The sequence below is a fragment of the Hetaerina americana genome, unplaced genomic scaffold (assembly GCF_022747635.1).
Source record: "Hetaerina americana unplaced genomic scaffold, ioHetAmer1.1.p SCAF_4, whole genome shotgun sequence".
NCBI classification, from domain to species: Eukaryota; Metazoa; Arthropoda; class Insecta; order Odonata; family Calopterygidae; genus Hetaerina; species Hetaerina americana.
This window is the reverse complement of record NW_027286985.1, coordinates 51,034,726-51,052,515: the sequence shown is the minus strand read 5'-3', so window position 1 is coordinate 51,052,515 and position 17,790 is coordinate 51,034,726. Positions and strand designations below refer to the sequence as shown.

At 42.2% G+C, this 17,790-nt stretch overlaps 1 protein-coding gene across 1 annotated transcript in view; it reads left to right on the top strand.

Annotated features, from left to right (window-relative positions):
• The first annotated feature begins 2,528 nt into the window (after window positions 1-2,528).
• LOC139692386 (uncharacterized) overlaps window positions 2,529-17,790 on the top strand; it is a 251,312-nt gene continuing 236,050 nt past the window's right edge. The window contains exon 1 of the mRNA XM_071590550.1: window positions 2,529-2,915. Coding sequence (XP_071446651.1) covers window positions 2,850-2,915 — 66 coding nt within the window. The 5' untranslated portion in view covers window positions 2,529-2,849. The remainder of the gene's footprint in view (window positions 2,916-17,790) is intronic.

The window sequence follows — 17,790 nt, the reverse complement described above, 5'->3', positions numbered from 1 at the left end:
ATGCAGAAAATTTAATTTAAAAAATTACGAAAAATATGTATCCTGTCACCAACACAGATAACATTAAAAAGAATGCAATAAAAACTATGAAGAATGGTCATCGTGAACATTACTAATGAGGCCGCGGGAATTAAGAATCAAGGGATAGCGGAAACAGTAAAAATACTTACATGGGCCATTATGAAAGTATTGCGCGTGATTTTATTTTGATGAAAATATCTATGGCAGCCCGGTAAAACCAGTCGGTAGATGTGGTTGGGGTCTGTTCTTCCATAGCAGCCAGTCGCCAGTTTGCTCCGAGCAGTCTGAGTTGAAAGACGTGTCTCCGCGCGAGAAGTGTTTTTCGACGTTGTAACACGGCGCGATGGAGCGTTTACTTGAACAGCGATACGCCATCAGGTTTTGCGTGCAGCTTGGAAAGAATGCATCCGAAACATTCCAGATGCTTCTAGAGGCCTTCAAGGACGACTGTATTTCAAGGCCACAGTCCGGGAGGCGGCACAAGGAGTTCAAGGAGGGACGGTAGGAGGTCGCCGACGAACCCCGTTCTGAATGCCCAACAACGGCCACAACCGACGATAACACCAATTGTGTGCGCGAAGTTTTACATTTCGAGGAAATGAAAGGCAATGAAGTAGGATAAAGTTTCGCGTCCGTGAGACCACAGGAGAAAAATTTCATCAATGTAGCGGGCCCAGAAGAGTGGTTTAAGGGTTTGTTGTCATGCATGAATCCAAAAGCATGTTACAACGTTCCCGAGAGACATTCCCGTTGAGGAGTTTCAGGGTGCCTTCCAGGCGTGGCAGACACGTCTCCGCAAGTGTATTGATGCAGGGGGAGAGTATTCTGAAGAACTTATAGCATTTGTAGAAATACGATCGATAAATCTAATTTTCCCAGAGAAATAAATAAAATTATGCGCATTAACTTCAAATTGTTTCGTTTATTTAGTCAGTTTTGCCAGTTAAATCGTAGTTATAACAAAGAATCAAGAATATTATCCGCACTTTCACGCACTTCAAGTAACTGTTCAGTGAACGCTCGTTCCTGGCCTTGGTGCTTATGTGATTATTCATTAATAACTGGTATTTGTTCTGGAATGCTTGCTTTACTTGGCTATTCTTCTCTTTATCTCTGCCTTAATATTATTTTCCTAATTAAAGATGCTCCGGTAAATATTTCCATTTTGATTTAAAATGATATTGCCGAAATTGTATTATAATTTTTTACATTTTCTCCATTGTTTTTGCGTTTTTTCCTCTTAATCTTCAAATTGAAGTCATTTACGATAGGTAGTCATTTCAGCAACTTGTTATTTTCCTTTTCAAAGTCTGCAAATATCATTATACCAAATGCGAAGTGGACACTATCAATACGCCTTACACCCACCCTTCCATTTGTCCGAAGGGTTAATTAATAAAATCTACTTAAATCAATGTTTACGTTTCATGTCAGGTTAGCGTCAAGTTTGGCCGATTTAATCCGAGTAAGGAATAGAAGGCTAGCAACTTCGATTTCATATTTACCGAGTGAGTAGTGAATGGTGGAATTTTTCCTTCGCAGAAAATCGGGACGGTGCATTTGCTAACGTACTGGCATGGCTGGACCCAGGGGGCCCGGGTTTGAACCACGGAGGCGAAGAATATTTTTCAGTGGTATGCCGATCCCCACTTGAGGTTCTTTGTGGAGATCCCGTTGAGTGAGCACGCCTTCCTGGTCGGATGGGACATTATGCTTTCGTTAAGAGTAGGCTAATGACGACACCGGGTTTCTCTCCACGCTTCAACCTTCCCTACCCATCCCTAAAAGCTTAAATGAACTTAGCTGTCGGTTGCCTAACCTAAAACTAATACTATTTTTCCACCGTGAGGGGCATGTGGGCAAAAAATAACTGCAACAGATCCACGTTTGCGGAATAAATATTGAATGTGGAATTAAAGTAATTTTTATTATTTATTCCTCACGATAGCGAATAAATCTTCAAGTAAAACAGGAAACATATTAATTTCGGATTGCGATTGCACTCTGCATTTTAGAATACACTGTTTTGCCATTTTTCGTGCTCGAGTCCCGGAAGAACCAAAAAGCGATCTTTTTACCGCCAAAACTAACCTTACTCTCCCACCGGGGCGGAGTTATTTCCCTCCTCCCCGATAATCAAAACGTTTTTCGAACGCCAGGGAAAGGATTTCGTCCCTCCCGCCTTAAATACCTTCCCCTCCCCCCCTTTGACCCCTTCCCCGTCGTCCGCACGTCCCACCCGCTTCCATCCCCTCACACACGCCACCGACCCCACCTCGGGCGGGTCTCCAGCACACCCTCGGCGCGAGAGGATTTGGGGTTGGCTGCGGGGGCACGCATGCGCGTGTCCCCGCAGCCAACCCCCCCTCGCCCTCCCATCCGTCCCCCGCGGGGTTGCTCGAGAGAGGGAGGGAGGAGTGAAAGGGTAGGCGCCTCTCTCTCTCCCTCGTTCGCCGCCCTCGCTCGTCCCCTAGCGGCAGTTGAGTCAGTCAGACCTCCGCCGACGCTCGATAAACTACTCCCGCTTCCACTCTCCCTCGGCCACTCCGTTTCTCTCACCGGCTGTCCGCCGTCGTGAGAGAGGGAGCGCGCTCTCCCCGTTCGACGACGCGGGGTTCGGTCGGCCGCATCCCCCAAGAGCGCGTCCGTCTCGGAGGGCGCCCGCAAACCATCCCCGGACCTCTCCTCTCTATCTCCCGCCGCGGTCCGCCCTCCCAACCTTCACCGACGGCGGACGTCTTCCAAGTACCAACCGCGAAATTAAGTTTACTCACACACACCTTTCCTCTAACGCCCGCGCCACGCCCCTGCCGACAGCGGCCACCCCCATGGCGGGCCCTCGCGGGGAAGATCAGGAGGGTGAGGAGGGCGAGGACTCGGCCGGCCCTGACGAGGTGAGTGCGACGTGTTTTGGTGTCCCCTGCGTCGTCGTCGAGTGCACGTCGCGTGATCACGACGCACATCGGGGCATGCCGCGTGTCGAGAACCCCGTCGTCCGCCAGCCCGAACCACAAGAGGCGACCGGCAACTTCTGCCGTCCACCCGCCGTCACCTCCACGAGACATGTTTGTTTAGTCGCGCTCTCGGCGACGGCCTTCCACTTGATATGTTTTCCTCCGGAAGTCCGAGGAAACCGGCGGCGGAAACAAACAAGAGTCTGGCAGAAGGTGCCGGTACAGCTTAGGGTGAATAATGGGGGGATTATGGGATGAAGAATTCAGATGGGATGGACCCTCGCTTGCTTTGTCCTGATCAACGAACACGCTCTTTCGTAACGGGATGATGAATCAATTTCGCTGGCTAAATGATGTATCCGTCCACGTCTCACCAACTGGTTTAGAAAATATCTCTTTACAACGAAAAATAAGTAGCCTTAACGTGTATGAATTTCAAGTTTAATTGACGATTTTCGTGCTTAGGGTCAATCTACAATGATTCTTCTTCGCCTTTCATATTCATGAGAAACTTAAGTGTGCACTATTATTGGTAGAGATTCTGTAAAAATAATTCTTTACGCACTAAACGACTGTTTGAAGTGAAAACACGGTAGTTTATCGTTAATTATGAATGAAGTATGCTATTGTGAATATATTTCTCATAATTATTGATATTGTTATTTGAAATTATATTATTGTTTTTTTGTGAATGTTGATTTACCTCTTAAGTGTAATTTTAAAAATCTTTGGAATGTTTTAACTTTTTAATGGGATAAAATAACCTTATAATAAACCTACTTAGATCTTGCAAGGAGTGATGTGCTCTCTTGGGTCAAGACCATATTGTTAATGAAAAATATAATTCAAAATTAATCCTGCGAGCTCATTGCATAATACCGATAGCTAATGCGGAAGTCGCGGATTAGGATACGTAGTGTCATGCTGTAATGCTATGCAAGAAGTTGTCTCTAAATTGGCTTTCAGATGCGATATCACTACAGTTATCGCAATTAATGAACGCCCAAATTACTCCAGATCCCGCACAAATTAGTTCATAAATACGTGCAAGACTTGGATTGGACTGGTACCTGCAGGGCATTGAACACGTTCAGAGTTGTGCTTTTTAGCGACTGCCCTTTCTCCAACTAGAGTTCGTTTACCCGTTGTTTTCGGGAAATTTTAACTCTCTCTGGCCTTTTCCTGTTTAAAAATAGTGCTTCGCCGAAGTGTTCACGCCTTTATCGGCCGAAGCGCTCGCCTGAGCGAAAGGGAAAATGAAGCGCTTTCAATCCCGCTCAAGTCAGCCGAGGACGTGGGGAAGGGAGAGGGAAGAGGAGACCCCTCGTTCCCCCACTAATCCATCTCGCAACGAATTTTCGCAAATCCGACCGCCCGGGGTTTTCGTACCTTCCTTGGTCGTCCTACCCTCCATCTCATCCTCCTGCCGCCACATCTCAAAAACTTCCCAGGCCTTCCCTCCAGCCATACTCAAGTCCTCCCCCCCCTTTCCTACTCTCCCTCCTCTCTCACATTCCCGCCTACGCACCCGTTTGCCGTGAATTGGTGGGAGGGAGGGGTCGGGGTCAATGGGGGTCCAGGGACGGGGGGAGGGATACGTGGATGGTCAGAGGAGGGCCGAAAAGAGGAGAGGATTGAGTGTGTGGGTGAGAGAGAGAGATGGCGCGGGGGGTTTGAGGAGGGGGTATTAAAGTGCCCCCCGTCCCCCTTTTCAGCCCCCCCCCCTCCCTAAGGGTCAACTGAAGGAGCGTATGCGTCTCAATTAGACGGCGGCGGCGCGCTCGTCAAACGGGAGAACCCTTCCTCTCCCCACTCCATCTCTCCCACACTCCCTTCTCACCCTCGGGGGTCTTTTAATGCATTTTAATCCGCTCATCCAGTTCCCGGTATATGTCCTAATTGAATCAAGCTCCGCGAGTGAGCCGTTTAGCGTGCGAGCGCCCTACGGAACTAAGACTCTTACATCTGCCGAGAGCGGCAAGGAGCGAGAGAGAGAGAGATAGTGAATGGGTGGGAGGGATGCAGCAGAGCCCCCTCGTTTCATGTACTCGAGGGATTGCGTTCCGTTTTTATCTGACTCTTATCTCTCATTTCCCCTTTCTCTCTCTCTCTCTCCATCTGGCTCTCCATCATCATGTTCATACAGTAATGAAGCATTTCATGCCCTCCACGGTCAAATGCCACGAAAAAAAATTCACAAGCCCTTTAGGGTATAATGTTTTCTTTTTTTTTTGAGAGTTAATTCCAATATCTTGAAGATTGGTAGTCTTTATGCTCACTGCTTCGTAGTGGGCATTGAGGTCATTCACTCCATTTTTAGGACAGTTGGGTAAGCAAAGGCGCCCGAGGTTTTAGGGTACCATTGGAGAAGGCGCATATCCCACTGAATGCTCTCCACATAAAGCTGGTAGGGAAGCCATTCAGATATTCTGCCGAGCTCTTTTGACACGGGAGGCCAGTTTAGTCTTTTGATAAAATCTATGGGACCGAGGGGTCGTCTTTTAAAATGGGTTGCTGGTAAGCAAACAGCAGAGGCGTGGCTAGAGTCAGGTGATGTGGGGAAAATGTGAGGAGGCTGCCTACATGCAAGGGAGGATAAAGGCATCTCGTACTCCCATAACTGACCAAATCCTGTGGTTTCATTGGAGAATAGAGAAAAAAAGTTACGGACAATAGCGTTTTAATCATTTTTCAAAAAAAATTCTGCTTTCTATACATCGAGATGTGGAGACTTACTATAGCGATTATTACCGCGTGGTTTATTTTAATTATCAGTTATTGGCTATGTTAAAGAAGCTCCAACTCACACAGTTTAATGGGAATTTTGAGACTATTTAGCGATTTTATATTATAAATGAAGATGAGATTAAATTCTTGCGTGGTTTTTGGGATTTAATGAATAATTCATCCACGCAGCAAGGGATTCAAGGAATAAATTTCACTAACTCACTATTGCATCCTCTCAGAGCCTCTCCGTATTTAGGTATACTCTGGGCCCTAGAACTCAATCAATCTTTCCATAAGGAACAAATGACATATTCATTAGCATAGAAAACCTGGTTCACTTATCCAATTTTCAACAGGATCAAACGAAGTGTCATCCGCGGTTTTTATTTCAAGATAGGCTTAAAACTGTGTTGCCGCTAATTAATTTGATGGTTAGGTAAGGTAAGGTCAATCTTGCTGTCGTAGTTTTCAAAAATGTCTTCCATTGCTACAACTTAACAAAATAAAGACTACTTCAGGGAACCATTTCCGTTATCAAAGGAAAACGGCCCCCCTAACTGTTTCTTCTCTATTTCCTGAATTATTTTCTTTCTCTATTCAAACCAAATGGAAATAATGGAGCCCATTTTTTCTTGGAAGTGGATGAAGAAAAATATTGATTGATCATTTGCCCTCAGCAACAAATATTTTCAAGAATTTTAGTTTTCAGGTGACGAGTAAATCAACTGGAAAAACGGCATCCTAACAATATTTATTTTGTTACGATTTTAGTGTAAGACCCAAAGCTGGTGCCCCAGGTCTTTTCACCGTAATTCATCGTCGTCTGTTGATGAGAAATAAACACTCTCGCACTAGTGAAAATTAAAATAATCACACTACTAGGAAATGTCTTCATTGTGAAAAATCAGGGAAGGTACAACCTTATTTATTTATTGTTTACAACCACATAAAAGTTCAGGCGTTTCACCAGTTTTCTCCAATATGGGTTTAGAAATGGATTGCGGGAATCACAGTAATGCATGCATCACAACTTTTTATATCTTCGAACGTTCAGATAAGGTATTATTCTCTTAAATTATGTGATTTCACCAATACGAGGTAAATGCAATACCAAAAATGTTTTTACCTATTTCTAGAATAATTTTATTATCAATTTGAACTGTTTCGGAATATACCTCCATGGAACTCAAGTTGCTAAAAAGGCAATGTTAAGCTGTATAAAAAAATCTTCTCTCAATATTTATTCATGTTACCAATGCACTCAGTAGAAATGCCCCACTTGTTTTTCTTACATGACTATTGCATGCCTACATTCCTTTTCCTCATAATACTTGTACGCTAGAAACCAATATGATGACATATTTAAATTCAGAGAGATACCAATGAAATGGATTGCAATTGCGCACACTAAATTAAAAAACTCCATAAATATATACACGGTATTTGGTGAATTTAATTTTATTAAAATTGGTAGAAACATGAAGGAAAAACTGGTTTGGAGTGAAAAAGAAGGAAATAACATTTTAAGGCAGGAATAAAATGGTACTGTCTTAACCGTCATACAGCTTTAGCACCGGCTGTGATCTGTGTGACTATTTTACGAGTTACTATTCGTGAGAAAAGGGTTGAACCTTTGATATTCCACAGTTCTCCTCTGGGAATTGAGCAAATAGCTTGCCTGCATTGACGACACAAGGTCGCACAGTGAGCAGTGAATCACCACTCCGATAGGACGTCCAGGCCTGTGAACCCTCGGCGCCATTAACTAGCTCGATAGGCTCACACCCTCCAATCCCACCGTATTCTCGCTCTCTCCCGCCCTTTATTTCACCTCTCCAGTTTCCCTCCGCCTCAAAAAAAAAACAATCCGTCCATTTGAATGGGAGCGAATGACCTCGAAAGTCGAGTGCCGACAAGGAAACAAGAGTAGGACCCACTTCTTTTATTTCGTTCCGTCAAAGAGGCGGTTGGGCCGAACGCGGCGGGGCGAGTTGTTGTCTGGGAATTGAGGGTTCGAAACGGGGTGGAGTTTTATGATACACGGGTAGGGGAGTGGACGGTGTGGGGGGAGGGGGGTAGTTAGGGCGGGCGGGAGGATGGAAGGATTGGAATACGTGAGCGACCAGGCAGTGAGAGCGGACGTTTTTACGCTTTACCGCCTCTCAATACTCCCCTCCCTACCCAATTTCACCGTTTTCCCTCGAAGCGGGCATTTGTATATTTATTTTTCAGCGTAGGACGGATGGAGACAGAGAGAGAGGAAGACTGGAGAGAAAGGGAGACGAAGTTGAAAGAGAAGATAGGGAGCGAAGGGAAAATTGGAGGGAGACATTTTTTAGGCTCGTGGATTTCCTTTCGCCGGGGGCCTATACTTTAATTATTTACGTCCCCTTACTACTCCCTTCCCAAAAATCCACCCACTTTCTTCTCTCTCCCAACAATCCCTCCCCACTCCTCATGACCCGGATCCGTGATTTGTGTAATAATTGGAATGTAAAATTGAGCGGAAGGAACGGATGTGAAGAAACGGAGAATTGAAATAGATTTGAATATATCCGGAGATAAAAAAAACAAAAGGTAATAACAATGCTTGCTATTCTTTCTAGTATTTTTTTCAAGTTGGTAGTTCTTCAAAGAAACATTCGCACTCAAATAGTTGATGATTCAGAGAAAGTGGTGAAGGTCGTTCAGTGTGTATGAAAACACGTTTCCATAGAAATATTCAGGATTCTTTTTACCTGGAAATATATTTTCAAAAGAAACTTAAGCTAGAAAATATAAAAGAAAATCTTTTCCGATAGATGTATCATCACAATATGAATTCTAAATAGTACCTTTTAGTGTTTTTATTAGCCATATTTATTACTGCGGAGGTGAATTGTCGTCGAGAAATCCTGAAAACAACGTATTTAAAGATTTGGTGCGTAAAGCAAATGAGCCACTTCAACGTAAAGAGTTAGTTTAGATGGTGTGTATAACTAACTACTCCTACGCTGCATTGCTTCCGGTATTTCGTATTCTGGTGTAAATTTAGGAAATGAAGCATGCCAGTAGATTTGCCAGTAGTTGTAAGTAAACTTAGATGGAGTAGAAAGCTCATTACTTCCGTTCACCGGGTTTGCTGACAAGTGAGCCCTCTGCTGCAGACCCTGCACGCTTCATTTCGGTTGCCTGAGGATTTCTAGGATCTGGGGTACGAGTCAACGTTATGCAAAAAAGAACTCTCTAGAGTCTCGGCGCTGCGGAGTCGAAGGAGCTCCACATAAATTTTTCCCGGTTACCGCAGGGTTTTGCGAAAATATGGCAGGGAGGCAATTTTAATATGGTGATGATATTGGAATTCCGCGATCTCATGTACAATTTTTAAAAGGGCTCCTTGCTCAAGTAAAAAAAAGTATGATAGGAATCGACCAACGCAAGGAAACAGGACCTTTTGAATTCATGCGGCCGATAAATTGCGCATTTTTATGGAGTTTATCCTTATTTTCCTCATCTCTCGCCTTGATATTGGCACTAGGTCTTTCAAGGCCATCTACGAGTCAGAGCACACCTCCTAAAAATAGGCGCCAAACGGAGGGTATATATATTGGACCAAAACCTGCATCGGCACTTCAGTGGACCTGAGGAAGCCAACTGGAACGTTGGCGAAATATCGTCCGAAAAATGGATACACGCGGAAGAAAACCCGAAAGAACCACTTCCTATATACTCTCTTTAGTTTAATTTTTGCCGTGTTTGCCTTTCGCTTGAGGATAATACATTTCTTGCGGGTATAACATTGACTGCACATTTCTCTAAAATCATCATTGTCAACCATTTCTCCTAAGTTTGTAGGATCCGTGACCATTTTAGGAAAGTGCGACCCCTTGTCAAACGGGAAAAAATTGTGATGAGAAAGAGGAAGATTGATCACACTTCTATTTACTCAGAAACGCAATTTTATTGAAAATTTAGGATTATTTCGTTTTAATTTTAGATAAATACATGTATCCTTAATATGAAATAAGACATATATCCACTGATTAATTCTCGCAAAGCTTACTTTTGGGTGGTTTAAAAAATCTATTCGCCCATTTATACACATTAGGGGTTCGTGAGACGGGTTAGTTCCTTGAGCGTTGGAGAAAGAGGGCGAAACGAAATTAAGCAGGTATTCAAGGAAGTGGAAAACAAACCTATTGCTAGATGGATAAATGTCAAATGATGGGAATCATGTTTACCTAATAAAATAATTCATTTTATAAAGGATTACAATAGCGATCAGCTACATCAGGCAAAACATTATGTTATACATACCTGTGAGGTGAAGTTTTAAACGAATGAATGGAAGCTAAATCTAATTAAGGAATCAATTAAAAGTTATAAAGGATTTCATAGAGGCCTTAAGGTATTTCAGGTAAACCTTAACATAAAATCTGTACAGTGAATTTAGTCATTGCATGGCAAAGTTGTTTAAGAATATTTTTGCTGTCGACCGCAGCGTTTCAGTGACTCAAACTTCATTTGTTGACCCGAAAATGACGCTGGAATGTTCTAATTGCAGTCGGGTCAATTTGTATCCTCGCGGAAATGCAGGAAGTATTACTTCAATTACTTACCAGGATTGAGTTCCTTTTTGCCCCACGGTGTTACGGCGGAGCAGAGAACTCACAACAGCCAAGTGTCATTATTTGCCTTCGGGAAGACATTGCTCGGGAGCTGGAGACGCGGAAGGGTGAACCTCGGCCGCATACGCCGCTTTGCGGTGTCTCGATTGGAGGCACGTGGCTTAATATCCTTCCAATCTGGTCGCCGGAAGGAGGGAAGGAAGGCCTAATGAAGGCGCCCGCACCACCGTCCGTCATCCTCTTCTGCCTCCTCTTCATCGATCGACCTCTGATACAAAATCCCAATCTTCCTCGCGCGCGCGTGAGGGTTGTGTGTGTGTGCGAGTTCACCCACTCCCCTGTCTCCCTCCCCCCTCGGTGGAGGGAGATGAAACAGGCCCCTCCTTCCCCCACCCATCTACCCACTTCCTAACCCCCGTCCCTATCTTTTCCTATCGCCCCCTTTGTCTCCTCGTTCTTGTTTTAGACTCCTTTTTTTCTCTCCTAACGCCGTTGCTATTTTTTTCTCCCTCCGAAGATACGCGAGGCGAGGTGGGAGTTCTCTTTCTCTTCCGTCTCCTCCTCCTTGTCCGTGGGGTGAGGGAGAATCGTTGGAGATAATCAAACGGAAGTCGATCGATTTTTTTTTCTCTCCCCTCCATGACGGAACGGTTCGGCGTCTTCGCTCTCGGTTAAGAGGGAAGGCCTCCTGCCTCTCTTCCTTCCTCCTCTCCTACCTTCGATTCCCACCCTCCTTAACTTCTCCCCCTCCTCTCTCGGCTTTCTTCTTAGGACTCCCTCATCATATTTGTTTCCGTCCAAGTCTACTAGGCCACCGAGTTTCTCTGAGTGAGGTAGAAACGTGGATCTAGTTCCTTCCCACGACGAAGGGAGTAAGGGGGGGGGGGGGTCCTCACCTTTTTTATCGCTCGGTGTGCGTCGTTCCGGTGTATGACAATTTCCTCGGGGAATTGTTCGTCTGGAAACTCATTCCGGATAACTCGTTGAGATTTTGGCTTTAGGGACTTACATCACTAGTGCACACGTACGTAAACTCTCTCTCCTTTGGTCGATGATGTCCAGAACACCGCGTCCCACGCCCATCTCTCGACAAGCCAGGCCTTAACCCGCAGGTCCTCTGATGTCCTCTTGCTTCTCGGTGCATTCAGAACAAGAGATTTACAAGGCGTAAAAATCATTATCTTTGACCGGGATTCGAAATAAGATCTGTCGATATTCAACCTAGTGCATTACTTTGCAAGAAATCTAAGAGCTTAAATGGTTAAAGGACTCGGCGGTATATCGAGTGATCCGGGTTCGAATACTGATCAAGTCGATTGATTTTTCACGCTGCTGAAGTTCTGGTATTTGCCAGGGTATCGTTTCGGCGGATGATCGACTCCGGTGAGTAACCGTTGCGGCAATACCCGAAGTTCCTTGAATTTTCTTCTCGAAGTGAAACATTGAAGTCTAAATGAAATATCATTCCTATTATAAAGCGATAATTTTCCCGAAGCAAATTAACTGTTATCATTCACAACATTTTGAATGTTGCCAGACATGCGTGCGTTTTGAAATTCTCTTGGGTAGCGTAACGAAACTAGGCAATTATAAGATCGAATGTGTAGGGAAATTAATTGTTCAAAAATCATAAATAAAACTCAATTTTATGTTTATATATTTTTACGGCGGATTGAAATTTCTTTTTATCATGAGTCGAGAGCTTTGTTGAATATTTTTACGAGGAAGGAGAAATGGAATGGCGTTAAAAAGCGGAGGAAGTACCGTTCCATTGCGGTTGTCACGGTAGCAAAGTCGAATAAAAATAAAGCACCCGCCAATTAACGTGCCCGTTGAATCACGGGTAACTTCTGGGACGTCAGTGAAAATTTTCAATTAAAATGTCGTCGCCAGTCTCCCGCAAAACACTCGGTCGTGGGCGCGGATCCCACCGGACGGTCTCCACCGAGGGCGAAAACTTTCATGCGGGGGGTTGGGACGCGTTCCCATTACGGACGCCACCTCATGGCGGCCTAACGGTGTCGGCATCGTTTTGGACGCTATCCGTATTGCCTTCTCCGCCTTCCCCCACTGTATCATTCCTCGCGGAAGAAAATTATCAGTGATGGGGGCCGTTCGGGTGCAATTCAGTCTTCGCCTCAGCCTTCGGCAGCTATTGATCAATGGATAAGATCAACCGCGGTCGGTACCGGAAGAAGGAGGGTTGACGGTCCTCATTACCGTCCTCACCCAGACCCCTCCTCCTCCCCTCGTTCTCCCTTCTCATTTCGACGACGGCGCGCGATGGATTCCTCAATTCCATGATTGAAGTCTTTTGCCATTCTCTCCGACCCCTCTTACTCGTCCGCCACTCGTCGAGAAGAGAAGGGCTCGCGGCCCTCGCCTCTCCGCTTTGTATTGGAGCCACACCGGCCTCTCTCCCCTCCCCCTCTTTCACCCCTGTTGGTCCACAAGGACGAATCAAGGTCGTGTGCGACAGGCAGTCTCAACCTTCTTGCTAACCCGATTATTCGCCTCGGATTGCAACACCCTCATTATGGCGTCCGTTTCATTACCGCTGGAGTGAACCATGTATTTGCTATGGTGATGAGTTTGCTTGTGGAGATAAAAAAATGTAGTCTTCGATGGGTTAGAATATTGACATTTTTGAAATAGTTTTTAAACAATCTTTTCCATAGATGGAATGGTCTGATTCGGTGATGAAATCATCGATCTGGTTCGTTTAGTGGGGCTGGGGTTGAGTTGAAATCTTTCAGCAAATTTGACCTTCTTCATGTTCCGTTGCTATGTGCCAATATCTTCCATAAAAAATGAAGACTGACTTTAAGAGTGAAATAGACTCAATGATTTATAGTGCTAACAATAAGATGTGTTTCACGTATTTCTGCCCTCCTGTTAATAACGCAGTCTATTGGTGGTTAAAAATTATATTACAAGATTTGTTTTTTAATTGTACCCCTATCTGGTTCTTCAAAATAACGACCTCTTTAGGCAGTTGTCATTTTCTTTTAAAAGGAGTGGGCATCAATTTGAAATATTGATTTATGTTCTAACTATTTTCTCGAAGATTATATTTTAGATACACTTTATACAGTTCCATTCATTTAAATGGTTTCAACATGTACATCACGCATTCAATATTACGTAGAATAGTAAAGCGTTTCACTCCTTGACCATTCAATTTAATTAATTGCTTTCAGCAGTTGTATTAAAATAACATGACATTTTGTAGATGAGAAGTCTAATTACCAAGTCTATTCATTATTAACACTCGGTATTTTCACAGCATGTTGTACATTCTATCACGGGAAAGTTCTTGTCAGACTTAAAACAGAGAATTTACTGAAGCAAGCAAGTGAGAAATAAGATTTTTTGAAATTAGGAAATGATATTTTGTTAGGCACTAAATCACTGATATTATCGATTAATTTTTCGCGATTTTCATTTACCTTTTGTTGCAAATCAGGCTTCCTAGGTATAAAAATGTCCATGGATAAGGTCAGAAATCATGAAATATTTTTTCTTTTTAGTTTTTTGATGTCACTGACCTCTATTTTTTACACTTTCCATTTCCTGATGTTGCGCATTTGTTATTCGCATTCATTTGTCATATATAATTGTACATATTTATACCTTGATAGGTAGGAACAGCTGGCATAAATAGGGTGGTATTCGTACATATTTGGTGAAAAGGACGGAAAAACTACGTAAGAGAACGCAGCAAAAGGGTAAGGAAAGGGATTAGAGAAAATGAAGCATGGAGAACAATCAATAACGACCTGTTTCAACCTTCTTTCTAATTGACCAACTTTTATTTGTTCATATGCGCAAATGGTTTCCAGGAGCATTTGGAATAGACATGCATGGTGGCTGCATTCACAATCATCGACTCTCTCAAATTAGTACCTGTAAATCTTAATATCAAGACAATAATACTTTAAAATTGAACAATGGAATGAATTTGATTTTCCATGCATGTTAATCATACTTAACGCAAACATTTTAAATTTAAAAATTTAAAACATTAAAAAGCAAATGATGGCTAAATGGAGTCATAATTAGTCATTTTTGATTGATAATCATTACATTTCAGTCATACTGTGGTACCTGTAAGGGTTATGACATGACTTTAATTACATATGGAACGATTATCTCAAAGAAATAATTTCCTTATACATAATAGATTGTTTTTTAACTCGGTAATGGCTTTGCAATGTGTGCTGAGACGTGCAAAAGATTTGTTCGTAGTGTGTTTGAATATTGCGCTCAATGTATTGAGATGAAAATAAACCTAATTGAAGAATTTTTTATGAAATTGGATGATTTGAAAGACTAATATCATTCTACTGGTGATTAATATTCTAAAATATTCCTCGCAATAATTTAAAGTACAATATAGACTCATGAGGATCATTGCACGTGAACACGAGCGTAATCTGTCGGTTTTTTAAATTTTGAAGCTAAACCGAAAGGTGTGTAATGAACCTTTGGCCATATTTCCCGGCACGTGAGCTCTGAGGACATTTTTCGCGAGCTTAAATAGTGACCCAGGGCTCTGGTTATTCTCATCAAAGCGGCGAGCTCGACCAAAATCCCCCAGATAATCACAAGCGAATGGAAAACCCTAAAATGGGATGGCAATGAGGAACACTTAATGCCCTATCTCAGTGGCGTAATGAAAAACATTGGCGATCCGTGATTACGCTTCCGTGAGCGTCCGAGCGTCACGCTCCGATTGACGAAAATGATTTGACAAGGAGAAAATGTACCATGCATAGCAGTCTCAAAGTCTCTCAAAATCTAAAAGTAAAAGTTAAGTCTCTAAAAAAATTTCAAATTCTTGAGAATAAAACTTATAGTTTCTATTCGTTAAAGATGTTCTCAATAAATTCTATCGAACAAATTTTATTAGCGGTGAAAAAGGAGAGGGATGAATGCTTATTGAATTTGGAAGATGATGGAAAAAAGGATTGGAGAAAATTCTGAGAGAGGATGGGATTAACAAAGGGTGTGATAAAATTTATTTTTTTTACGACTTTATTGGGACGAAATTTAGACTTAATAGTTTCTTCTTTCGCCAAATCCTTATATATTACAATGAAGACAATCACAAATATCCATGCCCTAGGTGGAGGAAAATCCATCCAGGCGGGACTCGAACCTGCGCCTTTCGATTGACAGGTGAAAGAATTACCCCGCCACCACTAGGGCCGGTAGGGAGAATTTTAGGCAAACAGGGGAGAGGGAAGAGGAGAATAAACCCTTTGGACAAGATGAAGGCTGGTAGAAAATATGAAGAACCTGAGAAGACAATGATGTAGGGTGTACAAGAAGAAGGAAGCCCATGCGAAGCATATTAAAAAATATATTTCAGTTGAAAAAAACCCTCCCTTAAGTAAGATGGACTACCCATGTCGTTGGCAATCATGATGATGTGAAGAGTCTCATCGCAATATTTGAGGGAGGCTTGGCTGGAAATTTTGAGAGGATACAAGATTTGACGCTAGATAGATACAAAAAAATTAGGTTTGACAGATTCATCCCTGATTTCCTATCAATTCAACCTTGAAGTTCAACTTATAGTTATCGATCCGACCACATTGAAAAATTGGGGAAAGGAGAATCTGCAAACAAACAGTGCGTCATAGAATCAATTAAAATGTCCCTCCGTCTTAATCCACAGCTAACCTTACCTCCATTTCCCTCCCCCCCACTCGCAACACGCCTTCAGTGAGGGTTGTAGGGTAAGATGTAAATGAACATATCTATAAATTATTTTCCCATTTTACTTCATTTTCCATTACTGCTCACGCATATGTCATTTGGTCATCCACTTTGTTGCTTACAAAGTATGAAGATAAACGTAGAATATTAATTTTTTTATCACAACTACCAAGTTTTAACCTTTATACTTTAATTATACTGTAAAAAAGACAAATTATCACTTCTCTGATGAAAGCACTTCATCGTCATCATATGTAATATACCTATCAAAAGTAAGTTTTGGACGGTCACTTAAAAGCCATAATGTATTACTTCTCGCGTTGACTTTCTATTATGTTTCTTCCTTTTCACGCGTTCTTACAAACCCATTTGCTTCCTTCCTCGATTTAGCTAATCTAACACTCTCCCTTCTATCGCGGCCGCATTACATCCCACAAATACTCTCAATTTCTTTTCCATGCCCATTTTTAACATCCTTTTGTTTTCATGGAACAACTTCCTCTCTTTTCCCATTATTTTCATAAATTCGTCTCTTGCCTTATCTCTATACAATTCAAAATTTCCATTATTCTCTCCCATAAAAACCAATATACGATGCCTCAAGGTTTCGCATCCATTCAGCTCCGCATTCCATATCAGTCCTTGGTTAACTCTTATTTACATCTTCAATTAGCATGCGTGTTATCATTGCACTTCTTAATACAAATGCTTTTTTTCAACGAAGCGATATTTTCTTATTTCCCGTGATACCGTGTTATTTTGTCATAGCCTATGTTTTCGTACTGGGAACAAAAATTGAGATAGTTTCTCGTTGCCTTCCACAATAGTGTTTTTAACGTGACAACATCATTTTAATGGTTGTCCCACACGGGTCAGAGAATTTAGCAGACGCCTCACTGGGGAACAGACGACACGTGGACTACCTTTCGTCTGATTCATACCCTTCGACCTATCTGACATGGGTAACCCTACTACGGATACCCGGGAAGTAAATTTGAAAAATGACCTTTTCCCTGGAATGTCTGTCGAAAAAGTAATCTTTTAAGTGAAAAATACGAAGGTTTCCAATTATTATTCATTCGTCTATTAAACAAGTTTCTACGAAAAATTGCACCGTGTTATCAGAAATACGAGTATTTGCCTTTTTGTTAAGATTTAGTCTATTGATTAATTAATCCTAAATTGAACGCCTAATTTTAAAAATGTATGGATAACATAGTGGAACACATTTACACTATGGCATTTGCTTCATTGTTACTCCAGTTTTGTGGTATTGTACTTTTCTAATAAGCATCATCCTCATTTCTTCAAGAATGAAAAAAGAAGTTTTGAATTTGCTTAGAAGACAACCATATTGATTCAGGGATATTATGTGCATTGTAAGAGAAAAATAACCGATAAATTCGTTAGGTCAGTGGTAGGTTGACCAGATTTGACCGTTGCCGCCAGGACAATTGCCTGATTGCAACGAGATTTATATAATAATATAAAATAATATAATATAGAATAATAAAATATAAAATAATTTAAATACAGAATAATCACTAAGGTAAATGAAGGCGGAAGAGGCAATTGGGATAGATATTACACACTTTATACATAGTAGAATTTCTCAGCTGTTCATGAAAAAAGTATAAGTGTGGTATAATTTTTAAACCACTGAAAAAATGACTGAAAATGACAGTAAAAACATTTTTATTCACCAATGTGAGCTCTTTTAAAAGCAAGCAAAACGTCCATTAGTGCCTAATGAACAT